Source organism: Montipora capricornis, chromosome 13 (genome assembly GCF_036669925.1).
Source record: "Montipora capricornis isolate CH-2021 chromosome 13, ASM3666992v2, whole genome shotgun sequence".
Classification (NCBI taxonomy): domain Eukaryota; kingdom Metazoa; phylum Cnidaria; class Anthozoa; order Scleractinia; family Acroporidae; genus Montipora; species Montipora capricornis.
This window is the reverse complement of record NC_090895.1, coordinates 22,152,020-22,179,519: the sequence shown is the minus strand read 5'-3', so window position 1 is coordinate 22,179,519 and position 27,500 is coordinate 22,152,020. Positions and strand designations below refer to the sequence as shown.

The 27,500-nt window shown below is 39.1% G+C and overlaps 2 protein-coding genes across 4 annotated transcripts in view; one reads left to right on the top strand and one right to left on the bottom strand.

Moving 5' to 3' along the window:
* Positions 1-4,721: 4,721 nt before the first annotated feature.
* Positions 4,722-5,923, bottom strand: LOC138030702 (uncharacterized). Its single transcript, XM_068878581.1, has 3 exons — positions 5,524-5,923; positions 5,183-5,465; positions 4,722-5,085 (listed from the first exon to the last, which is right to left on the bottom strand). The coding sequence occupies exons 1-3, from the start codon at positions 5,921-5,923 to the stop codon at positions 4,722-4,724; spliced, it is 1,047 nt and encodes a 348-aa protein (XP_068734682.1).
* A 12,765-nt stretch (positions 5,924-18,688) lies between these two features.
* Positions 18,689-27,500, top strand: part of LOC138030091 (fibroblast growth factor receptor 3-like) — an 88,261-nt gene continuing 79,449 nt past the window's right edge. For all 3 annotated transcript variants that reach the window (XR_011128031.1, XM_068877950.1, XM_068877949.1), the window contains exons 1-2: positions 18,689-18,862; positions 26,116-26,445. Coding sequence is in view for 2 of the 3 variants with exons in the window: in XM_068877950.1 (XP_068734051.1) it covers positions 18,727-18,862; positions 26,116-26,445 (466 nt within the window). In the remaining variant the exon portion in view is untranslated. The remainder of the gene's footprint in view (positions 18,863-26,115; positions 26,446-27,500) is intronic.

The following is a 27,500-nucleotide window of genomic DNA, read 5'->3' as shown; positions in this document are numbered from 1 at the left end:
GTAAGAGGACAGGTGATCTGCAAATAGAAATCTCGTTATTCTTTCATTTACATTACACCGTTTCTTTGACACGAGATAGATTACAGCGAAATGAAAGCGCAACTTTCTCGCGAATTTTCTATGATAAAAACTTGTTCAGAAATCCAGACTCTGTATATCTTAACAGCACACAGCAGGCCTACTCTTGAGTATCTGGCTACAAATCGTTTTCTCTGATTCGATGAGGGCTAGTCTCTTGCTTCCTAAGTTGCTTCGCTCATGCCCAAAAAGAATTCTGGGTAATTCTGCCATTCCATGACAAGGGAAGACCCCCGATTCTCATTTCATAGTTTTTTTCATAAGTGTCGAGCCACCCAGACGTACGAGCAAAATAACGCATCGATTGAAGGTTTTAGCTTTTAAAACTTGCCCAGATTGTGTCAGTAGGTCCTGAAATTCGTCCTGTTTGAAACAGGTCAGTGAAGAGACAGGATAGCATAGATCCGTTCGCATAACGTCCCAGAAAAAGTGAGCCTTTCTCGTGTTATCGGGTCCTAATAATGTTACTAATCTCTAAGGTATTAAGGTAATCAAATGTCAACCACAGAATCAATTATCAGAACCAAATAATCTATTTTTTAACAAAACATTCTCCGCCTCGATGATTGCGTAGTCCTCATCCTATACGCAGTCTATTAAAAATTATGTTTGTATACTGTCTCTTCCCTCTTCTTCCGCAGGACAAATCACAACAACAGGGAGCTTAAGATCTACGACGAAGACGTCGACGAAAACGTCACCTCGAAATAGAACTTTGCTCTAGTAAAAGTCTTTCGCGATTATTCCATCTCGTTCACGTCGTACAATGTAGGCGAAGTATCCTAAAAATAAATTGGTACGAGCGGTTTCAGACTGAAAATAGAGAATGGAACATTCTCTGTTACATGCTCACGTTGTCGTCAAAACCTAAAATTTAGTGATTTCCCGTCGTCGTCACGCAGAGAACCTCAAAAATATGAACTAAAATCCGTGCCGCACGTGCCGCACGATTATTCATGCTCTTTTAACCAATGATATCACTGTTTTGTGGTGTTGTCGTCGACGTTGCCGACGTAGATCTTAAGCTCCCTAACTTTAGCTACAGGACGACTGCAGACGCCAGTTGACGTCTTGACTTTGACATTTCGTACTCGACCGTCCGGTCCTGGGTAGATTTCCATGATTCTGCCTGTGAACTACTTGATTCGAACGGCATTACTATCAGCCACTGTAACGATGTCGTTGATTTTGACGTTTCGTCGTTCAATTTGCCACTGCTTCCTTGGTACTAGGGAATGAATCAATGATTTTCTGGACAAACGCAACTCTGTGGCGCGGATTTTCTGTTTCTTTGAATTGTCCTTGTGGTAGTTCAGATGACGCTCGTCCAAGGAGAATATCATTAGGGCATATGTACTTGCCATCATCAGGGTAGTTTGAAATCCTTCCGATTGGCCGTTGATTAGTAACAAGATTGGCTACCTCTAGAAATACTGTGTACAACTCGAATGAAGTTAGCACTTGACTGCCCATGGCCCTCTTTAAGGCGTTCTTGCAAGTCTTGACAAGCGCTTTTGCGCAGCCATTTTGATGCGGGTATACCTTAACCCTTTGATTACTATCTGGCAAAATACGTCCAGCTTTATCCACAGTCCCATCTACCCCTTGTGACGTCATCACTTTTAACGGTCAGGAATAGCTTTGTCCACTAACTTGTGCAGGGAGAAGAGATCTTTTAAACTATACCAGAATGGGCACAATTCAGTTAAGGAAACTGGAGAAACGGCCAAAAAAAACATGTAACACTGACCTGAAAATCTCCATGAAAAGCTTGCTCCATTACCCACCTACCTTTCTGAGCACGTAATTCTAAGATGATGAAAGGTTTCTCAGAAACTCTTCCCACCAAAAGAAAGCCTACCAAATGCCCAGCAAGTTCAAAACAAAAATGAGGCAAAGAAAGCGAAAAGAGAGGGAAGGAGAGAAAGCGAAATTTCGAAATTTTGCTTTCTGTGCATGCCCGAACTTTGCAAGGGCTTATTTTTCACCTGGCTGAAAAGGCCGTAAAGTGTACAACCTGGAAAAGGGTTTATAGGGAGATTTAGCTCTTAAACAGCGCGACAGTGCCCAAAAAACCCATCAACTAGCTTCAAAATGTGTTTTTCGGCCAAAGATTTAGTAGCGAAAGGGTTAAGAGAATCGCTGAAGAAGGATATTACAGACATGATGAAGAAGGGAGTCATAAGAGAATCAAGTTCGCCCTATGCTTCGCCTGTTGTAGTTGTTAAGAAAAAACACAACTCAAATCGTGTGTGCGTGGACTGTCGCAAACTGGTCAAGTTAACCGTGTTTGAACCTGAGCCTATGCCAACTACTGAGCAATTGTTCCAGAGGTTGAGTGGTGACGGGTAGTTTACCAGGATTGATATGAGCAAGGGCTACTGTCAAATTTCTATTCGTGAGGAGGATATACCGAAGACCGCTTTTGTGACGCCTGACGGATCGTATGAATTCCTGAAGATGCCGTTTGGTATGATCAACTCCGCAGCGACCTTAAAGAGAGCCATGAAGAAGATATTGCGTGGACTGGACAACGTTTAATTTTATTGGGATGACATTTTGGTTCACACCCGTACGTGGGAAGAGCACATCAAGGCGCTTCGAGAGTTGTTTAGAAGATTGTTAGCTGCTGGAATGACCATAAGACCGACTAAATGTCTTTTTGGAGTCAACACTGTTGATTTTCTTGGTCACCGTTTGGAGGAAGGGTTAATTGGTCTTCATGAAGACAACGTGACGAAGATTAGAGATGCTCCAAGACCAACTACTAAGAAGCAGATAAGATCGTTCATGGGTTTGGCTGGATATTACAGAGATTTTATCTCTAACTTCGCAGCATTAGCAGCCCCCCTGTCAGACCTCACGCGTAAAGGCCAACCTAACAAAGTTGAATGGGGTGAGGCACAGGAGAAAGCCTATCAGAGTATCAAGGCCCTCCTAACAAAGGAACCAGTCCTTCGACTGCCAGATTCAAGGAAAACCTACTTTCTGCAGACTGATGCTTCCGACAGTGGTATTGGCGCTGTATTAATGCAGAAACATGATGGCAAGCTATTCCCCGTTTGCTACGCAAGTAAGAAATTGTCAAGTGCAGAGCGTAATTATTCAACCATCGAGAAAGTGTTTAGCCATTGTGTGGGGATTCAATAGGTTTCATCTTTATCTGTATGGAGTTCCCTTTGTGCAACAAACAGATCACGAGCCACTGAAGTACATGAACAGTGCGAAGTTTGCAAATGGACGCCTAATGCGTTGGGCTATGTTTCTTCAGAGTTACAACTTCAGAGTTGAGGCTATCAAGAGATCTGAGAATGTAGGAGCAGATTATCTGAGCAGAGTAGAGGAATAACTTAAGAGACACTGGACTGCCTCCTCAGTAGGTATTATCTAATTTTTCGCTGTTAGTAGAAATTTAGGAAATTTCTTCTCAAGAGGGAGTTATGTTACGAAAAATAGCATTGCGTGACTAGCGTTACTGTCTAGAAGCTTCGCGAGAGTTCGTAGTTTGTTTATTTTTAGATTCGTGCGTAAGCGTTTCTAAATCGATGTGTTTTGTAATCTTTCTATAATTAGATTGATTACTATTTTAGAAAGTTCTAGAAGTTTATTGTCAGAGTATATAAGTAGACGAGTCCAAGCGGAGTGTTTTTTAACTAGTTTTTCACAAGCGAAGAGAGTTGGCGAGTTGGCCGTGTTTATTCAAGTGTGACAGAAGCAGTGTTTATTCAAGTTGGCGGAGGCCGTGTAAGTTTATTGAGTACGTGTTGCTCAGAGTTTTACTTCGCGGAAACTACGTTCACTTTGGAATAAATCTTCTCGTTGTTGTTCCGACAACCCTGCGTTCAGTTTAGTTTGTAAACTAACTTTCCTCAAAACATTCGAACTCGTAACACCAGTGCATGCCTTTCTCTGCGCAAAAACCTTGAATTTCTTCTCGACTTAAAACCTCGTACCATTTCACCAAGCTCCCTCTCCGCACCGACAAACTGTGAACCGTTATAACTTATCATGACTGCAGGTTGACCTCGAATCGCAAAAAATCTACGAAGAACTTGCAAAAAATGCATGGTAGAACAGTCAACGGCCATCTCCACATGTACTGCCCTTGTGTTCAAGCATGTAAACACCACGCCGTAGTGCTTCGGTGTCTTGTTTCTTCCTACCTTGACGCTGTAAGGCCAAAGTAGTCACATGCCGTGTAGTAAAATGGTGGAGTGTATGGGGCTAATCGGAGTGCTGGTAAATTTGCCATTCGCTGTCTTTCGGTCTTATGTGCCATTTCTTTACAGAACCCACATTTGAACTTGACTGACTTGCTCAACTTCATTGCCTTTAGGATCCAATATTTTGCTTTAATCTTGGTGGTCGTAACAGCCACTCCACTGTGTCCCTGTTGATGCACATGCCATATAATACAACTGCTTGATCAACTCTTCCTCCAACTCTGACCGCACCCTGTCCGTCAAAGGGACTCAAACTCCTGAATTCCCCTTTCTTAATTCGGCTGTGCAAGGACTTCTAGGATTCCTTGATCCAGAAGCGTTCAGCTTTTTCTAATTCCTCTGGTACAAGTGGCCCTTCTTTTCCGCTTTGGGTGTGTCTTCTTAAGCGTATCTTGTTGGCCAGCCTTTGAATGCGGGCCGTCACTCCAACCGATTTTTCCAACTTGAAAAATGTTTTGGGTCGATGGCTTCATCAGTCTTCTTTACTTTACAAACTGTCTTGTTTTTTCGAAGTTCCAAATGTTCCTCTGAAACAGGTTTTGCTACTTCTTGTGGCCAAAGCTCTTCTGGTTTTTGCAAAAACTCTGGTCCATTGGTCCATCTCCCTTTCAGATCTCCTACATAAATTCCTCTAGAAATATCATCAGCGACATTTTCTTCACCCGGGATGTGTTTCCATTCACTAGGGTCAGAGTTACTTTGGATTTCTCCAACTCGCGCAGACACGAATGGCTTGAAATTGTGCGACGGATTCTGTATCCAGGCAATTCTTGAATAGTCTTTGCTGATGTAGACGCCAAAACTGTTGGTTGTAGTTCCAGTCGTGGTATGCTTACCTGCTGCAAAGTTGCTACCCGTGACTTCGCTGCAATTAGCCTGACTTGATACTGGTTATCCTTAATCCTCTGTCGGCTGTAAGCGCAATGCAAGCTCCAAAGGCGTACTGGGAAGCGTCAGAAAATACGCACAGCATAGGAGGCTCTTCTGCATCGGCACGAGTTAAACTGCGGGGAAACTCGACCCTACTTAAATCCTTCATTTCTCTGAATAAATCTTTCCACTTTTCACGAACAGGTGGTAGGGCCTCTTCGTCCCAATCAACTCCGGCTTGCCATAGAGTTACTTTTTTCTCCGGCGCCCTTAGTATGCTGATGTCCGAGCCCACTGCAAAAAATGTAAATAGGACACGTATGTTTGTCCTATCAATCAATCGCGACATTACTTAGCTCTTGTAATTCGATCTTTGCCCTGATAAGGAAAGCAGCTGGGTGACCAAGGGGATCATAAATTCGAGCGGCTTGACTAAGCAAAACCCTCTTTGTTAGCTTTTCTTCCGACGGAAGTTGTCCACCTCCAATCACGTGGTCTATCACATCAGAGTCGACGTTGAACGTGAGTGCGTGGGCTTGGTTATTCGATGCCATTCCAAGGACCTTCTCAGCAACATTTCCTCTGAACACTGCCATTTCTGCTGTCCTCTCACTCTGCATATGGTCTTCAAGTGATTTGTTTGAAATCCAGCCTTTAACCTTGAAGCCACCTGTCTTCAGAATAATATGAAGATCCTTGGCCAGTTGTTTCGCCTCGGTGACTGTGTTGACGGAGTCACAAATATCATCCATACATGTGTTCTTCTGGAGAACTTCGGCTGCTTCTGGATGGCCGGACTTGTTTTCTTTAGCGACGGTTTTCTTTAGAGCGGTTGTGCCATAGCTGGATCAGGCTTATCGCCAAACGTCAGCACCGTTTTGACGTAAACATCATGTTCTCGATGAGTTTCGAAATTTCGCCGTAAGAATCGGTGGACATACTGATCTTGAACTGGAATCAATATTTGATAATACATCTTGGAGATGTTTCCGAGAAAGGCAACTTCCTTTTCTCTAAACCTTAGCAGCACATCAAATTAACTGTTCAGTAGGTCTGGGCCTTTCATTCAGTAGTCATTGAGCTTGTGACCTTGAAAGACAGACGAAGAGTTGAACACTATTTGTACAGGTGTACTTTTGTTTTCTGGTCTCAAAACTGCATGGTGTGGAATGTAGTGGACTGGACCCTCGAAATTTTCCATATCTTCTTGCGATAGCTTTCTGCAGAAGTTCATTTCGAGCATTTCTTTCATTTGTTTGTCATAGGACTCGCCTTGATCTGGACTGGACTTCAGGCAAACGCTCAGTTCCTTGTAATTGCTTTAATGCCAGCGATTTATTGTCGGGAAGAAGGTTCGGTTCCCTTTTCCACGGAAATGGAATCATCCACTGCACTCCAATTTTCTTGCAAAAATTGCTTATCACTTCGGCCTCCTCCCTTTCTACCTGACTCAGCTTATCGGCGTCACATACCCATGGTTTCACTTGAACACCCATGGTCTCTGTTGTCCAGAAGTCTGTTAGTTCAATTGGCGTTGATAACTTAACAAAATGTATTCGACTGCTCGACGGAAGTGTTTCAGTGGAACCTCCGAACACCACCCATCCAAGGGGCGTCTTTCTAGCGACGAGTTGTCCAACTTGCTTCGTTGACCCGAATGAATATGAGCATGGTCTATTCCAATCAGCATGTCAATCGGCCCTTTTCCTCGATGGATCTTTTTTTGGTTGGTACACAAAGGAGGTCAGCAGGCTTGGACGTTTGAACTGCAGTAATATCATCGCCAATACTGGGGATTCCAATGGCCTTTACCGAATACTTCCGGGTGTCGTCCAAAGCATTCACTGGGACTCCATACTCCTTCGTTTTCATTGTTTCCTCTTCACCTCCAACTTTAGTTATGGTTACTGATGTATCCTTCCCCTTCAGACCTAACACTTCAGCTGTGTCGTTGTGAATCAAACTGACTTGTGCTCCGGTATCCAGAAGAATATTGCCTGGTTTGTAGACTCCGTTTCGGCCACAAATGTTTGCGGAAACTACAGGCAGAAGTGCTCCATGATTTTCTTTAAATGCTGCTATTCCCGCTCTGATCGCATCACTCCTATGCGAAAGCGGATGATGGAAGTGTTGATATTGTTCTCCGGTATCGAGAAGAATATTGCCTGGTTTGTAGACTCCGTTTCGGCCAAAAATGTTTGCGGAAACTACAGGCAGAAGTGCTCCTTGATTTTTTTTAAATGCTGCTATTCCCGCTCTGATCGCATCACTCCTATGCGAAAGCGGATGATGGAAGTGTTGATATTGTTCTCCGGTATCGAGAAGAATATTGCCTGGTTTGTAGACTCCGTTTTGGCCACAAATGTTTGCGGAAATTACAGGCAGAAGCGCTCCTTGATTTTCATTAAATGCTGCTATTCCCGCTCTGAAACGACGTTATTCTCTTTGACGGTTTTGATTCTTTCATCTACGTCCATTGCGGCAAACCGCGGACATTGATCTGGCCAGTGAGCGGATGTATGACATAACCAACATTTATTCCATGTTGAATTACTTCTAAGGCTGTCTTCGTTTTGCACGTGATACAGTGAACGACTATTATTTGCATCAGTTCTGAGTGGCACTGTTGCGCGCATACGCGATTTCATCTCCACAGTCATCCATTCCATTAGACCTTGATGAAGCATGACAATCTTTACCTCTCGCTCCAGATCTCTAGACCAAACCTGGCGGTCGTCCGCACACATCTTTTGTGCAATAATAGACAGCATGTGACTGTTGTTCATGTCACCGGGAGCATCTACTTCCTTTAACGTGTTATAACACCTTTTAACTAAATGAACCAAATCACAAAATCTTGCATCTTCGCCATTTTACAGTGCACGAAATTTAACTATATCTTGAGTTATCGTGTCAAAAAGGAATGTAGGATCTCCATATACAGAGTCTAAATAATCCCATGCAGCCTTGTAATCTGTTCCAATTCCTTTTATCAAATCAAGAGGCTTTTCTTGGGGACATAACCTGCAGGAAGGTGATTGCGTCTTGATTTGAGTACTTAACTTCAACTGCGTTTTTAAAATCTGCTTTAAAAATTACATACTCTCTGGTATCTCCGTAAAACTTTGGCAACTTTGGTTTTTCAATCTTGAAATTACAGGAACTACCACTGGGAATTACTGATTGAAGGCTGTCATTATTAACACTTGCATGGGTGTCGGAATTAATAACCAAAAGAACTGTGGGATTGGCATTTTCACCGATCTCAATAGAACCGTCACCAGAAGGCAAGTTTTGTTCTGATAACTGAATAGTTGAGGTTCCGACATCATGTTGTTGCCCATTTTCTTTCAATTTCGTTTTCGTCTCGACCAAACTATCCAATACAAATTTGCCTTTATTCCCTGCCTTTAAAAGTTTTCTTGAAATTCAGACATCCAGTTCTCAGCCTCTTAAAACCGGTCATCCTCGTCAATCATTTGAGTGTATTGTTCATGTTTCGTTACTAAATTGCTATATGCTTCTTTGACTTCGTTTAGAGCATCTCTTACCTCACTTTCTGGTCTTTCAACTTCAAGTAGGCTTGTTAAGTTTTTGCCACATCTTGTAAGACCTGTTTTTGCGTTCCTTCGTATCTTCTTCGCTTCACACCACGTGCCTCCAGAACCAATTCTCCCTCGGCCCAACAGTTGACAAGATATCGAATGCAATGGTCCGGGGAAAAATGGTTAGTAATCCACTGGATTATACGGTGGCTTGTTAAAGCCATCAAAAGTACCTCTTTTTTTTTTTCGACAGTTAATAACTGTCCATCGACAGTTATTAACTGGCCGTCGACACTTATAATTGTGGATCACCACTTATAACTGTTGATCGACAAGTATTCAGAGTCAGAAAAAAAGGTCATCCTTCTGGTGGCCCGTACAAGCCACCGTACGGAACTTGTAAGAAACGGGCCCCACGTATGAAATACAATCACTGCTGAACGGGGATAAGTTATTACAGAGGCTATCTTTCACATAATAAGAGGATCTTATGGAAATGCCATACACCCCAGGCACGCAAAGAGCTGTCAATCAGGCTTTCAGCGGATGCCAAGCCCAGTACGCATAGATAACTGGTTTTTCGCATCAACTCTAACGTCAGGGTCATTAATTGCATTACAGTACAATAAGGCGTGTACTTCTCCCGAATAATTAATTTCAGGCGTGTAAAAACAATCTTTATTCCTTTATGCCCGAAAATCAGTTTACAGAAATAGAGGTTCGACCTGTTTGCTTATATGATGCCGTTGATATGATCGAGCTGTTCCGAATACAACTCCAAAGCTGCGTCTGGGTTACCTAGATATGTTATTATCAACTCTGCTAAATCTTCAAAACATTTCAAGGAAGAGTCTACTGTATTTTGACCACAACACATTTGTTCTGCAAGTTCTATATCATTTAACGAGACAGCATGAATATAATTTGTTCTTCCATTTAATTGCGGCAAAAAATAGAACATCTGGTCGTCCAGACGGGGAATCACGGTTTGAAGGCTGTGGTCGCATTTTATGTAAATTCCACAACTCTGCACCTCGATGCAGTTCCTCTCTTATCAGTGGCATGAAGCAAAGCTTAAAGTGGTACTACGACCAAAAAAAACAATACTTTTTTTTGTTTGGATTTCAAAACTATGTTTATTAAACACTAAGTGACCCAAGTTTTAAGCCTTGATTTGAAAAAGACACCGGTTTATTGTAACTGCGATTTTCCTATTTAAAATAGTCCACCATTACCAACTTTGAAATCTTGAGAGAGCTGAGTCGAGGAGAAAATGACGTCAAAGGCTCGCTACTTTAAGAGTGCAATACATGTGTACGCGGCTGAATTAATATGCAGCACGGGACTTTCGGGCTCCCAGACTTTTAAACCCGTGTTTTGCATATGTAATAAGCTGCGTTTATACGCTGAAATTTTAAGCTAGTGCGTAAATGACGTCACTTTCCCTAGATCCAACCTTCTTAGGTCCAATCGGCCAGTTAAAAACGTGAATAATGGCAAAACTTGCACTCAAAGTAAAAAGCTTTTGGATAAAAATCAAAGCTCAAAATTTTGACAGTTAGGTGTTAAGAAAACACGCTTTCAAAATCTGAAGAAAAAAAGGAGATGATTTTTTGATCATAGTACCACTTTAAGGCACCCTGAAAAATGTCATTGTCATTATATAGTTGTATCTCTCTCATATCCTTAAAATAGTTTATCCAAAAGTCTGTGTTCAATTTTCTCAACATGTTCCACCAGGCCTCGATCCTCTGATTGGAAACAGAACGCCCATATATGAAACTTTTGTTCCCTTGGAAGACGCCCCCTTGCCCTTCTCTAAGAAAACGTTGTATAGCCTCAACGTAACAATTTTCCGTACCGCAGTCCCCTCTAACGATTCGTGGTGTTCCTCCTATGCAACGAACAGTCTTTAAAAAGTACTTCTTATGATACATAGGTTCAATTTCATAGGTTCAATAGGTTCAATGACTGGAACGATCTACCTCAAGCCACATGATGTAGCGGCTAAAACTACCGATTGCACCATGAATACAAAACCCAAAGGCTTAAGTTTATCATAGGCATCGATGTGCCAGAGGAAGTTTGGTCCATTGACTTGGGCCTTGGTAAAACCAGTGACGGTCAACATCCGTGACGGTCAAAATGTGACAACCATCACGGAAGCGTCACGGATCTGTCACGTGGCTGTCACGTCAAGCGAATTTACTATAGTCATAGGTTTTTTAAAGCGTCACGGGTTTTACCAACCTCCATTGACTTGATATTTGCGTCTTATCAAACGGTTCTTTGAGCGTCTTTGCACATCATGGATCTAAAGCTTTCATTATAAGTCTCACTGTCTCCCTGTCAGCAACGAATACATAGAATATACAGATTCTCTGGTGCATTAGCCGCTTCCCATGTGTAGTTTACTTTAGCCTGCATCTACTATTTCATTTGGTCGACTTTGCTGATTCCTCCACGCAAGACCGCGCGATCGTAGGATTCTTTTTGACTGTCTCATGCTGACACAGATTCCATGGTACATAATAAGCAGGCGAAGAATTTCAGTATAATTTAAGCCCATCGAGAAATAGCCTACGTGTAGCCGTACCCACCGAACAAAAACGGGAGGAAGGAAGCTGGAAACGTTTGCTACGCAGGCTAGAATTTAATTCGCTCTGGAACTCGTCCTTCATGTTCCCAGGGGCTCTTTTCGCCTTACTTGAAAACTTAACGCCCACTCAAGATTCTCGTCCCGTCTCGACTGACTACCCCTGGGTCTCTGAGGATGAAGTTGAAGGTTGTTGAATAAACATCACACGTGTTAAAGTTGAATCAATATGGATTGTTGCATACAAATATACATTGTCAAATTTTCCAACAAACGGCCAACCATATCTGGACAAGAAGCCAAACCATTTTGTCGGGCAAAAAACTTAAATTTTAATAAGGATTGAAGTTGAGTGGAAAAAAGGCCTGGGAAGGACTTTATGTTTTTTTGTTCCATGCCACTGGCGGGTTACCCTGGATTCCAGAGGTTATTTTCTCGCCACGAAAGGAGCCACGGAAGAGCGAGTCACGCAGCGGCGACGTGACTCGCTCTTTTCATGGCGAGAAAATAACCTCTGGAACCCAGGGTACTGGCGGGTTGTAAAGTTTTGGAAGTTGCATCATGGGATGTCAATTTCATACTTCCCTGTTTCGTGCAAATTCCACCCAACTTTGAAAGTGGACGAGTACTACTTTGGATCATCTGACTTTCGTGATTGGCAATCATGTATTCAGCTCTTTTCTGTATTCTGACTGGAATCCTCTTAGTTTTCCCAGAAACAGGTGAGTTTTGGTAGCTTTACTTTTTTAATTTGGTGCGGAGTATAGGTCTGTGGCCATATTCACAATGACTTGCAGTTTTAATATTAAGTTTGGGAATGATTCACAGAGCATGATGTTCACAGAACGGTTAATAAATCAGCTGTTCTGCCTAAGGACTCTGTTTGAAAGAATGAGACGTGCGTTATACACTAATTGGGGTTAAATAATGTGGAAGGTGTTTTCTCCTGCACTTCTTTTGTACGCGCAACAAATTCAATAAAGTGAAAGTTTGCTCGTGCCAAGTTCCTTTAAGGAAGAATCGGTATCTTTTTTCCTTCAGCGGGAAACAAATCTGGTCGTATTGTAAGGCCCAAATTGAAATAGCATCACAATTAGGTTGACAGCCTTGATTTGCTAAAGGAAACTGCAATTATGATTTTATTATTTCTGTGATTCTGGTTTTGTTACACAAACCAGAAGAAAAACAAGAATCATTTTTCTCAAAGAATTGAAAAAAACTGAGAGCGAACTAATAATAATATAATAACATTATTATTATTGGCTAGTGTTTCTGTCCTGAATGGTGTTATTGTTTAATACTTTAACAGGGAAACTCCTAAAACAGTTTGTTCACTATACTGGATAACAGAGAAAACTATTAAGAATAAGTTTACATCACATAATTCACTGCTATCCATGAAGAGAGTCTATGATGTCATACATGTAGGCTTAAAAATGCTGGGAGGTTTAACAAGTCAGTAATAAGCAGAGATGGATTCAGATTTTCAAATTTAGGGGTCTTTGGACCCCCAAATTTTTCAAGAAGGGGTCCAAAGACAAAAATTTTGCAAAATGTTATGAGGTCCAGCTAATTAATATTCAAGAATATTTAATATTTGATCTATTGCCTCATGATTGCTGCTGCAATACCTTTGCAGATTCTGAATTGCACAAAAATGAAGTCTTATCCCTCTCCTCGAATATATATTTACACTGTACAATAAAATGATCAGTTTCTTGAAACTGTTATGCCCATTGATTCATCCTCTATCAAAATTGAGTTGTAATGAGCGGTCAAAGCTCCATTGATTACCTCTAAAAATGTCTCGAGGAATTTGTATGCTGTAGGAACTGATAGCTCCAATTGATAAATGATCTAGATTTTGATAGCCAAAAAAAAAGGAGAACTCAATCTCAATTTTCCATAAAAGAGCACTAATTTAGGAACAAAAGTGATACACCATTCATCGTTGCCCTGTGACTAATTGCCATAGCTAATGTTAATAATCAAGGGATTGAATACATTTAAGTTTCATTTAAACATGTTATTTTTAACACTAACTCCAAAAAAATTGCATTATTTGCAAGACAGACAAGTTACGTACGTTGCGATTGTCTCGCCTAAATTTAAGCACCCCAGATGACGTCATGCAACACTTCCGAATTCAAAAACAAGAACTTAACTCTTCAAGCTGGACAAAATTGTTGAGAAAATGATATCATTTGACTACATAAATTCAAAAATAGCAGCTCACCTTAAAATTTTAGGAACTGAATCATTTCTCCATAGTGAGAAATGATAATTTCGTTGTGAAGTATGCTGTTCCCACAGTTTTCCTGGCGTTTGTAATTTGCATAAACATTTGATTTTTTTTCTGCGTCCAATTGGACCCTTTGTTCTATATTGTGTGCGTTCAAAAATTGCTTAACCTATCTCTTGAGAACTTTACCTTGTAAGCTCAAATTGCTAAAAGTTTGGGAAATGACCCACTCACCACCACTGATCAACTACCACCAACGACAGATGCATTTTGAAGTTGTCTGAGCAATTATCCGAAATAGCCGAATACCCATTGACCTTCTCTGCAGATTCATTTGAGGCAAACAGGAGAACTTTCGTTGTTTGAAAAACATCAGTCACTTGTGTGACTCGCAGCAGCATTCTCCTCACCAGAATAAAACGTTAGTAGACAACAAAGAACAAATGGCTGCAGATTAAGGCTCATGCGGCCTACTTCCTGGATGAGAGCAATTAATAATAATTGTTCTATGATGGGGCGCTGGAATGCGCCTTGTTGGTTATAATCAATTGATATCCAGCAAGCCCGAGTCAGGCCCGGCCAGGGGTTTTGGGTATACGGTATCTTGGGCATTTTAATTCAGGTATATGGTATTTTTTGGTCAAAATTTTAGGTATTTAGTATTCTGTTTTAAAACAATTTTAGGTATTAAGTATCACACATTTACGATTTTAAGGTATATTGGTATCTTGTGGGGAGAATATAGGGTATAATGGTATCCCATTCCCCCCCCCTGGCCGGGCCTGCCGAGTAGAATAATAATGTTGTATTAAAAATTCCAGGATCAACAACTCTTCCATGTCGTTTTTATTGGCTTTTGTTGGCCATTTTTCTCAGAGCTGGAAAAATGTTTTCAGCTCTCTTTATTGCTGACGCGTTCCTTGTCGATATTTGGTACAGCAGGTATATGAACTGATAGCCTCTGTCTGGGGAGCCAATGAAAATACTGGAAATCTGATATCTGTAGTTCAGTTTTTAATAATTGTATTCATTTTATTTGTACTAAACTCTGCACAGTCTTCGGGTACAAAACAATTGGAAATTGTTGTTTAATAGTCAAGAATTATTTAAAAGAAAGCTTGCCGTCCATTTTTTGCTTCATTATTCAAGGAAAGGGTTTGATCCTGAACACTGGTGGGAAATTTATTTAGTTTTGACATAGAGTATCATTGCTTGTTTGCGTGCATGCAGTAAAATGGGAAGTTTTGTGTTCATTTTAATAGGAGATTATGTTGTTTGTTTCAATGTAATTTTTGGCTGTAAAAGGTTTTTGTAAGATTTTTCTGTCATTGTGGATTGATGGTGTTCGAAATGATTCGACCTTAACCAATTTGCATATGTGTTTGATTTTTGATGTGCGAGTTGTTTTCATTAAGGTGATAAGAAGTTTTAGCCATTTTGTATTTCAAGGGTTCTTTCTTGCATATGATTAATAGGTACACTGTAGCCATAGTTGTGCACGTCATTGAATGCCGGGTGGTACATGTAAATGGTAGGCGTCATAACATCCAGTTGGTCAATAAATTTGGAAAATTGTTTACATGTACCTTCATGCAACGATCATTCCATCCGGATTATTTGGCTTAGTTAATGGCAAGCACCCTAGGTTTCAATATAGCTGTTATTATAATTGAGCTCACGTTTCAGCAGTGTCCGTGTCAGAGCGCGTGGAAGCGAGACTTTCGGGTCAATATTCAATCAGACTGAGGGAAGAGTAGGAGATTTAGCACGTGAAATGCAAAAAAAAAAAGAGTTCCTATCCAGAATTTACGTTTTTCTGAGAAGAGAAACTACAGTTCTTGAGTGAAAGCTGCCTTAGATACAGTAAAAACCTGCATAAAAGAACCTTTGTTTTTCAGTTTCAGGCTGATAACATTCTTATATGTTGGGTACTTAGCAAAAAATCAGCCTCAAGCTGTTCTTAAAACATGTTCTTAAATTCTGTCTAAAAATTATACTCTGTATTGCTCAACTGGTACTGCGTAATCAGTGATTTGGTTGCACAACAGTATTGTCAAGAAAAACAATTTGATTTATACATTTGTAATTTTGCAGAGATATCTTGCTGTGTTTCACTTTCACTGTGGTATTAAAATTAAAGGACAAAGACCACAAAAAATTCCAATAAAGAAAATTGATTTTAGAATGACATGGTAATCCTGACCCAGTAATTTTTAATCTCACTGCTACCCAATTTTCTTATATATAAGAACCAGTTGAATTTATCAGGCTGAATTGGTTCCAGTGTATATGGTATTCTCTTAAACCAAATTTCAGCCTGGAGGTTCTCAATCCACATGTTCTTTTATGGGGTTTTTTATTGTAGTTTCGTACATTTGGGGTTATACTGTAATAAAACAAAATAGAGTATATTTTCAGTATACACCACATATACACATGGTATACTACATCATGTACACTTTATGTATAGTTGATGTAGAGTTTTAGTATGTGCAAAAAGTATACTTTTTGTATGATTGATGTATACTTTTTCAGTATACAAAAATATTGTATTAGTAATTTGGAACAGCTTGAAGTATACTATTAGAAGTATAACACATACATGTAGGGGAACAGTATACTAAGAGTATACACAGGTTACACCCAATATACTCCAAGTACGGTTTTTTCAAGAAAAATCTGTCTATGGGTGGCGAGTTAGTGCTAACATTGGGGTGCGTCCTATAGCCAAGTATGTTCGCGCAACAACATCTTACGATCACAATTTGAGAAGAACTTGCAGTTTAAACAACACAAGAAAAGGCCACTAGTTGTCAATTTAAAAAAAGAATAGCGCTTTTAGAGACCTTTAGAACACTAAACGACGTCAAGAGAAAAGTAAACAAACGGAAATTTGCATACATGCTTAATAGCACGTGCTCAGTAACGTGATACCCATGAAAACAACACAATCGGTTGAACCTTGTTTCGAATTTGTCGCTTTCATGAAAAGTTTCTTCTCTGAAAAAACAGTGTGGAGATAAAACATACCTTCTTCGTTCATCCATCCTTTCTTGTGCACTGAAGGTTGCATCCTTGGTGGCGTGTTGATATTCAGCTGTCGAACACCTTTGAATATGATTTTCGGTGGGAGTTTATCGCCGTTCGCTTTCGCTTGAAGTCTGAAGTCTGAACTCTGACTATTTATTACGTCGGAAGGTTCAAATAAAAGTGTATGCGTTGTATGTTATGATTTTCAGGTGTCAACTTTTAGCTTTTGTTTTTGCGTATATCATTAAACGTGTGACTTTTTCACTTTGTTTACGTTAACAAAAAGAGTTCGCATGCCAATTGTGTAAGGATAATTGTTCTCAAATTCATCACATCCTTTTGATAACTCTCAATTTTCGGGTGCGTCTTATAACCGAGTATTTTCGCGTAATTTTCAGTTTGAGAACTTAGCTTGATTAAAATTTGCAAAGTTTGGGGTGCGTCTTATAACCGAGTGCACCTTATAACCGAATAACTACGGGTAAGTATAATTCTTGTATACATATACAAAAAATATATACTTCTTGTAGATCTTTTGTACTCTCATCTTGTGCACACAAAGTATACTTTTTGTATACATTGTTGTATCAAACATTCTAGTTTACAAAACACTCTTGAAATACAGTAGAATTATACAAACTTGCAGGACCCAGTCATAGACTGTACGAGCATGACTAGGAGGAACAACTACACTTTTAAATTCAACATCAGATTACTGCTATGGAGAGATCATGTCTTATGTAAGGTTATCTACAGTGCCCAATTTCTTCATTTTGTAGAGATACTAGCAAATGCAAAACACCTAACCCTTGCAAAATAACTCTGGGAATTCCTAGGAATTTTGGGCAATAGCTGAAATGTTCTTGAACAAGGTCAGTAAAATCAAGAAGAAATAGAAAGTGCACACATGTGGAACACAAGAAACATTAGGTTACTATCCTGCTACTGTAAAATAAAATTTCAGCAAATCAGACATGTGCTGGAAACTACAAAAAATCCATTGCAGTCAAGCTATTAACAGTTAATTACTACCATAGCTCAGAGACAAAAAAATAGGATACAGATTTCAAAGCAGTTACATTTTTTTATTGCATGTACCTAAAAATTGAATTCATGTCAAAATCTTTGGATTGGGTTCTTGTTTTAAATTTAAATGTAAAAAGCTCTTAAACATTTCAGGTAAACCACAGAACTATAACAATTCTGCAAAGAGAGATCCCCAAATACTTCAAAACATAACTGGCAGAGGAGACAGAATTGGCTCCTAAGCATTTTTGTCTGTAAAAGACCTTTCCCTGCTGTCCCATCAAAGAATTTTTCAGGAAGTGTCTGTTTATACTCTTTCATGGCAACTAAAAAAAAATATAGTGATGCATATAGTGATTCCTCTAAATCATTGATCATTTCTATTACAATTAAAGTGTGTGAAGAGTAGACAGACTCTTTGGGCCTCTTTACTTACAAATCGAGAAGGAATCATTTGTCAATCGTATACATGTAACTTGCCGTATGAGCACTTTTTTCCCAAAGCATTTGCTTCACCATTTGATCTAAAACTTCATCATTCTTGTTAAAAGTTTTCTTGTTAAAGGGTTAAAGCATTTAAGCCAAATTGCATATCCTTGCTTCACAAATTGAACGTGTGAAAATGAATTCTCCGAAGTTAACTGTATCAAGAAATATTTTTAAACAGATTTGATAAATAGTAAGTTCAATACACTTAAGCAATAGTTACAGTCTTCGATCGAACTGACTCTTGTCTTCGATCGAATCGACTTTTGTCGATCGAATCGACCTTCGATCGAAACAACTTTCGATCGAACTGACTTGCATCCGTAAATCGTTCCTCATCAAGTCAAATGTTTAATATTCGCTTAAAGTTAACGCTTACCTTCTTACTTGAGTTGTTGTAAGCATATTCTTGCCTGGATCAGCGTTTAAAGAGTAAAACTAACAAAAAAAATGTCACCACAAAAGTGTGATCGTATATCCAAACGTTTGAATAGCCCAAAATCTGTAAGAGCAGGACTAGTTACAGCTGACTGCTAACCAATACGAAAAGGGCTCACTAGTTTTCAGTGTGGTCTCTCACGAGTTACCAAGATGGCGGAGGATGACTCTCTCTCTACGGATTCATGTTAAATGAGCAAGATTAAAATATTCGAACGATATTGGAGTTCATCGAAGGGATTAAGTGCTGACTTGGAGTGTATAATTTTCAAGAGCAATGCATCATGTTCCTTTTGGGATAAGGCCGATTATGAGAGCATCAAACAAGGTAATTGATGATACAAATAATGTATTTCTCACAATCTGTAGAATTGCATCAGAATAAAAGCTTTATTTTCATTTCTCCGTGTACAGAGTGATTTTATGTTCAAAGTTTGGAGCTTTTAAAGGCCATTGCTTAAGCTAAGTACATGTATAATATTACAAGCAGTGAATGAACTCGAAAGATATCACATTCATATTGGCATGCGTTGAATTAAGACCAAACCTTGTTATAAATGTTGAAGTTTAATAAGCTCATTTTTTCAAGGAATCAGCTAAAATCAACTCCTAAAAGGGCATTTTAACTTTGACGGTTGTCTCACTGGCACATTGAGTACTATTGCACAAAATTCTCAAGAATTACAACTCACTCAAGTGACCCTAAAGTTGATTCATTGAGTAGAATTCCTAAAGATTCCCATAAATTCCTAGTCCACAGTGCCACTTTAGCTTTCAATCCCCAAAAATTGCCAAGAGTTCCAAGTCACTGAGTATTGCTAGCTAATGGCATGATTTGGAATTCCTAGGAATTTCAAGCCTGTTGAGAGACCATAATCGTTAATTCTTAGAAATTCATAGATATTCATTTAAGTTGTGAAAAGGTTGACCGATGATGCATACATTAAGTATACATCTTTGATTGCTCCTCATAAAGTTCATACACAGAGTATACACTACATATTATGTTGTTAAAGGGGTGACCAATGATGTATACAATAAGCATACATCTTTCAACATCTTCCATGAAGGTCATTTGTGATGTATACACAAAGTATACAGGCCAGTCACACAACTGAACACTGATCCTGAAAGTATACATCACCATGAATTGGCAGGCTGAAGTTTCCCATGATGTATATTTGATGTATACTAAATTTATACACCTAATGGATGTAATACAGATAATGTATACTAACCATACTTCAATTTTGATAAGGATATTCAGTTAACACTGCTGTTTTGCACATGCCCAATGATGTATAAATTTATAGCTTTCGTGACTTAATTTGAGTCTCATGTTTCAGCGCCAAGGAAAATTGGCGGAACACTTCCGTCCCCAGAGGTTGTCCAGCCTCCCCACCTCCAGCCTGACAGTATGTATGAAGGGGGGGGGGGGGGGGAGAGGAGGGGCTGGGGGGGGGGGGGTGGACGTACGATGATGTATTAAGGATCTAGTCTGTTTTTATATTGCTTGCATTCAGTCAGTTTTACTATATATGCCTGTCAAGTGTTTCACTATAGTCTACCTGAGTATCCTAGCTCAGCCTTAGAAAGAGTACAAAGGAGAGCCATGCCTATTATATAATTATGGCTACGATGTGTCATCCATAGTTTATCACAAAGAAGATCTGAATTGTGTCAGAGTTTTTTTCAACAAACCATTTCTAATCCTAACAATCAGTTATTTTACTTATTATCATTTAACACTAATCATCCTTCGGTAACCCTGCGTAATCCAAGGGTTTTTGCAACGCCCTTGTGTAAGACTAATGGGTTCAGTAATACCTTTATTAACGCTAGCGCTAGGATTTATGACTCTAAATAAACTTTCTTTATTTATATAACGAATACCATTAGTCAATTCTCCATTCGGTACCTTATAATTTATAATTTTTATATGTGTATATATATTTTTATATAGTTATTTTTTTTCCCTTCTCCTTAGTTTTCATAGTTGTAACAGGAATCCTAGATTTATCTTAATGTATCATAATAGTTAATATATTTTACTTATTGCTAAGGTAATAATAAAGTATCTATCTGTCTATCTAAAATTACTTCTCGCATGGATAGATTTCCCAAAAATTCTTACCCATGGTGCTGAGGTGGAGTGCTTTGCCCCCAGAAGCTCCACTATGAAGTTAGCTATATTCGAAATTTTCTTAAAATATACTTTTTAATAGAGAAAAAAAGTATATTTCAGGGATTTATTTATTTTATTTTATGTTTTAAGCACGTTTTTGTCTTTCTTATAAAATCCAATTTTAACGTAATTTTAGTGTACAATACATGTAGTTCAAATTTTACCTTATTATTATTATTATTGTTGTTGTTGTTACTATTATTGTTATTGTTATTGTTATTGTTATTGTTATTATTTATTATTTATGATCATTATTAACTGCCCTTATCGATTCCAGCTACACTGACTTATCACTTCGATTTCTGGATTCAATTGTCACAGGAATTTAAATTTACGATCAAAAGGCAGCATCATTATTATCTTCCACACTAACACTAATTCAGGGGTTTTTCTAAAAGCAGGCTAGCAGCCCGCAGCCGACGGCCTGGCGGCCAGAAGGCCCAGCGGCCCACGGCCCGCAGCCCATGACGGCCTTGGTAGCCAGGAGGTCCAGCGGCCCAGCAGCCCTGCTCTGATTTTCCACATATTTTTTGTACAGCATTAAATCCATGCCCATGCACAGATCTGCATCTTCATTTACCATTTTAATAATCATTTCAATCCTTTCTTTCGTTGCATGTTGCTAAGTGAAAAATGTTGACATTCTCTGTTTATTCGTCTGTTTACAGAACACGATAGAGAGGAAGTCCATTCTCAGACGATGTAAGTTATTTTGAAACCACAGTTTGAGATTGAAAATTTCATAAGCTAAATGATGAGATATGTAAACTGCGAGTTGTCTCTGAATTGCGTTTGTCAGTTTATCAGGCAATCACATTCTCACTTGGTACTTCTGCGCAATGGCATGCAACAGTTTTGAAAGGCGGTCGATTTGCATTTGCATGCTTTCTTTGTGTAACTCTGAAAGTTAAAAAAAAAAAGATTCGCAGTTCACATCTCATTATTTATGATATTTTCACTTTCAAAGTATGGTTTGAAAATAACTAACTTAGTTACATTGTTCGATAATGAAAGTCCTCTATTGTGCTATCGCTTTCTGTAAAGAGACGAACGAACAAAGAATAAAAACGTTTTTATCTGAACAACATTCAGCAAACAGAAACAAGGATTCAATGATTAAATGGTAAAAGAATTCAAACTCACGGTCCATTTTGCATGCCCAAACCCAATGCAGATCTGTGCATGTGCGTGGATTTACCATTGGACAAAAAACTGTGGAAATTTAGGACCGGGTCTCCGGGCCGTCGCAGGCCATGGGCCGCAGGCTGCTGGGCCTTCGGGCCGCTGAGCTGTCGTGGACCGTGAGCTGCGGGCCGCTGGACGGTGGGCCTGCTTTTAGCAAAACTCTACTTTCACAGAACTGATAAACTCCTCAAGTTAAGTAAATATTTTGGCAATAAGGCTAGGTGCAGATCCAACTTTTCTGTGTTAGTGGATACAAAGGTTGTTAATTCTGGCTTTTTTTTTTTACCTCGCAGAATCACATCAAGTGACTGTTACACCCCATTTCTCGAGCCCAGTTCTTGTTTTTGAAGGAGAGCCTTTAACACTAAAATGGACCTTCAGCATTCAAGGAGGTTCATTTCGTCGAGTGGAATTTCAAATTTCTGGAGCATCTGTTCCCATCATAGAAGCATCTCTTTCTGGAAACCCAATTACCATTGATGATCGAGTGTCAGTGAATATTACAGCAACGGATGTAACAATCATGTTTCGTACCGTGGACACAAAAGACAGTAACAATTATACCTTGGTAGTCCTAGCCGATGGACCTAGCAGTGGCATAGCAGATATGAAACTTATAGTGCAGGGTAAGCTTAAAGTTTACATGTAACATCTCTCTTGAGGTTAAATATAAGGTTGTGGAGAAAGAGAAAACCATTTTCATGTAATTTCAGCTCAAATGCTCAAGTACCACAAACTTAAAAGGTAGTAATAAATGTTTTTTTTTTTTTTTGTCGGGTTGTGCATTTTACTGTGGTTTGAGCTGCAGATGACTCATCAAACAACTGGTCTATTACTGGAATTTCTGTTACAATAAGCAATTAACAGTGTTGGGTATACCGGTATCCCTTGGCTTTGTTGATTTCAAAAGTGGAAAAAAGGCACTTGGAGGTTTTATCAAAGATATAAGATAGTTAAAAATACAGAAACAGTGAACATAGTATGGAGATGAAATTTCTTACGAATTAACAAAATAACAATTAATTCAAAGAAAAAGCTTTAAAAAGTAGTGCCTGTGTTCCAAGCTTCCTCAATTTGTGGTCAGAAATTTGTGGAAGTGTGTTTCAAAGTACAACAGACAACATTCTGTCGATATTTTTATCACCTTAAGAGCAGTTCTCTGAGAAAGTCAAGCAAAGTTGGAGATACATGTACAAGTATGTTGCCTGGGGAGAATATGACATAAAGCTTTCTCATCATGATGGCCGGTGCAAGAAACCAGACCACAGAAATTTGAAGCTAAATTGTTATTAAAATTCACCACTCTAGAATTAAAAGAAGCTGCCTCTAAACGGGGAACATGTATGCCAGGCCTACTTCTTGCATAGATGCGAGTCAGTTCTAGTGAAATTCCTCCAGAAAGGGGACTTATGCCTTAAATTACTAAAGGGTGTTTCAAGACTGCTTTGCCTTTCATGAACTGTAAGGAAAAAATGTTGGCATGCAAAATTAATAATAATTATTAAAGTGCTACTATGATCAAATTTTTATCCCTTTAATTTTTTGGTGTATCACATAGAGTACCATGAAACATTAAAAACGCTGTTTACCGTTTGGAAATATCTGCATTGGTTCCGGAGATATTTAAGTTTGAAAAATGTGTAAAATATGCAAATAAGAAGGCTGATGACGTCATTCACCCAACCCAATAGAACATCAAGAATATAAATAGAGCTATCTCGGTCAATTTGCAACAGAGACCATTGAAACTTGGCGAGCTAATAGTTCTGAAGGCAACACACCTACGACTGTAAAGAATTGCTTCCCATGGCAACTAACTCTTTTTCAGTCCCCTCCAACCTGATTTCAATATTGGTGATCTCAGGCTAGAAAAACATTTACCAAGGCCACAAACTCGACCTAACATCTTTATATGCTGGCAGGATCATGCAGATGAGGCACCATTTGCAAATATCAAAACAGAACGCCAAAGGTGGCCTGCAAAGCCTTTAATATCAGGGAGGACTGGAACCCAGTATGTTGCCATGGTAACAAAAATGGTATGCTCATATTGCGAAGCACATCTACTAGAATCTTACTACAAAGAATCAAGTATTTCTGATACAAATTGGCTGAGATATCTTTCTCCATCTTACTTGATGAAAATTTTGTTGGGTTTATGATGTCATCACTTGGCTAATTTGCATATTAAAAAAATTTGAATATCTCCAGAACAAAAAGAGATATGTGAAAATGGTAAACAGCATTCTTCTTCTCGTGCAGACTACCATGTACATGTTTATGTGCCACAATGTCGTAGATAGGGAAGATGCAAATTTCGTCATAGTAGCACTTTAAAACTACTAAAAGTACATAAGAAATTAGCTATTTTAAAAATAGAGTATACAATACAAATAATTTATTAGTAAAGGCACTGTAGAGTGATTTGAAAGCAAGCCTGGAAAAGCCAATCTTGTTTTGTTTGATTTTGTTTTCATTCTTTTTGCAATTGTTATATGTATAATTTACAATAATTTTTCTTCACATTGGTTTCAACTTATTGTATGTAAAACAAGACGCCTTTAGGCATTTGCACAAGATGGATCGATGTAAGCTTATTAAGATTTATGGAAAAGGAAAAGAAAGGAACTTAATTTAAGTGACTATAGTCATTCTAGCCCTGGAGCACTAATTGGGGACACTGTAAACTGAAGTAAAGCAAATCAAGTCAAATGTTGGTTTTTGAAGAGAGGAGAAATCTGGAGTACCCAGAGAAAAATCTCTTAGACTAGGTGCAGAATAGAGAACCAACAAACTCAACTCACATAATGTGACCCTCCACGGGAAAGCAGTGAATAAGGTGAACACACGTGCATGGCACATTAGCGCGTTGAAACAAAAGGAGCGTTACTCAACACATTAGCTGCGTGTTTAAGTAGCATTCCTCATTAAACTTGAAGCCTTTGTCTTTTACACACGCTAAAGACAAAAGAGCATGTGATGAGCTTTGCGTGCGCTGACACGCTTACGATGCCAACTTCTAACACGCTGAACCTTCTAATTCTATCGAGCCCATATCGCATGAACTGTAAACTGCTTGTGTTAGAGACTGTATCGCCACTAGTGAAGTTTGCTAATGTCGAGGTCGTCATTCAGTTTAAATAATATATTTCGCTGATCATTTTGAAGCTTCCCTGCTGGCAGAGGTCTCACAGCGTGAGAGACCTCTGCTAGCTGGCAATTTTGAAGCTTGCAGACACAGTCTCACTTGATCAAGGTGACATTGCCTTGTTTCTTGCGATTGCACTTCTACCAGCAGTCTATTAAAGTAGTCAAAACTTAAAGCAAACGTAACAGAGTTCAGTTAATAATGGCAAATTTTCAAAATTTGTCCATCGTCCATGCGGTCTGTCATATTGATTTCCAATTTTTGTTTCAATACAAAGGACGGAAACAAGGTTAAGAGGCAAGGCCACTGTATCTATTTGAAGTCGGTGTGTTTTGTGGCACATTGTGTCACGTGCTGTGGAGACTCCAACTACAAATGTACACAAACTGAGTGATCGTCCATTTTGCACGCCCAAAGCCGATGCAGATCTGTGCATGCGCATGGATTTACTGCTGGACAAAAAAACTGTGGAAAATTAGGACTGGGCCACCAGGCCTCTGGGCCGCTGGGCCATCGTGGGCCGTGGGCCACGGGCTGCTGGGCCGTGGGCCTGCTTTCAGCAATGTTACGTTCAGGAATAACCAAGAAATGTCCGCAAACAAGGCATAAGTGAAAATAACTCCTGAGTATGATATAAAACACGCAACAAGATTGTGACAACGAGGAGTTACCCTTTTTCACTATTATTTATTCAGTTTTATACTGTTATTTACAAGCCTGCTCTTTTATACTTCTACTCCAGGCATCTAGAAAGTTCTGTTGCTATTTATAGTCTATTACAAGTTGTGCTATTTGTGGAAACTGCTGAGTCACATCAAAGAAATTTCTGGAATATTTCAGATTGTACGATCACTCTAGAAAAGTCTGGAATTGCATGACAGATAAACCAAAAATAACTCTGATCCTCGTAACAGCAAAACCCTTCTTTCAGAGAACTGATGAACTCCTCAAGTTAAGTAATGTAAATACTTCAACAGTAAGGCTAGGTGCAGATCCAGCTTTTCTCTGTTACTGGATACTTAAAGGTCGTTAATTCTGGCTTTTGTTTTTTTTTACCCGACAGAATCACAAGTGACTATTACACCCCATTTCTTGAGCCCATTTTTTGCTTTGGAAGGACGGCCTGTAACACTAAAATGGACCTACAGCATTCAAGGAGATTCATTTCGTCGAGTGGAATTTCGAATTTCTGGAGCATCTGTTCCCATCATAGAAGCATCTCTTTCTGGAAACCCAATTACCTTTGATGATCGAGTGTCAGTGAATATTACGGCAACATATGTAACAATCATGTTTCGTACCATGGACACAACCGACAGCAACAATTATGCCTTGGTTGTCCTAGCCAATGGACCTACCAGTGGCACAGCAGATATGGAAATTATAGTGCAGGGTAAGTAAGCTCTCTAGAGGTTGAATATAAGGGACCAGTTACTTTTGTGTTGTTGAGAAACAGAAAACGGTTTCCATGTAATTTGAGCTCAAATGCTCAAACGTCACAAACTTAATTAAAAGTTAGTTTTTTTTTTGTTTTTTCTTTGGGTGGTGCATTTTATTGTGGTTTGAGCTGCAGATGACTCATCAAACAACCGGTCTGAATTTACTGGAATTTCTGTTACAATAAGCAATAAACAGTGTTAGGTATATTCCTTGGCTTTGTTGATTTCAAAAGTGGAAAAAAAGGCACTTGGAAAAGACGGGCTATGGTTTTATTAAAGACATAAAATAGTTAAAAATATGAAAACAGTGAACATTGTATGGAGATGAAATTTCTTACGAATTAACAAAATGACAATTAATTCAAAGAAAAAGCTTTAAAAAGTAACGCCTGTGTTCTAAGCTTCCTCAATTTGTGGTCAGAAATTTGTGGAAGTGTGTTTCAAAGTACAACAGACTACATTCTGTCAATATTTTTATCACCTTAAGAGCAGTTCTCTGAGAAAGTCAAGCAAAGTTGGAGATACATGTACAAGTATGTTGCCTGGGGAGAATATGACATAAAGCTTTCTCATCATGATGGCCGGTGCAAGAAACCAGACCACAGAAATTTGAAGCTAAATTGTTATTAAAATTCACCACTCTAGAATTTAAAGAAGCTGCCTCTAAATGGGTAACATGTATCTGTCTACTTCTTGCATAGATGCGAGTCAGTTCTAATGAAATTCCTCCAGAAAGGAGACTTATGCCGTAAATTACTAAAAGATGTTTCAAAATTGCTTTGCCTTTTATGAACTGCAAGGAAAAAATGTTTGCATGCAAAATTAATAATAATTAAGATCTATGAAAAGGAAAAGAAAAGGAAAGGAAGTTAATTTAAGTGACTAGTCGTTCTAGCCCTGGAGCACTAATTGGGGACACTGTAAACTGAAGTAAAGCAAATCAAGTCAAATGTTGGTTTTTGAAGAGAGGAGAAATCTGGAGTACCCAGAGAAAAATCTCTTAGACTAG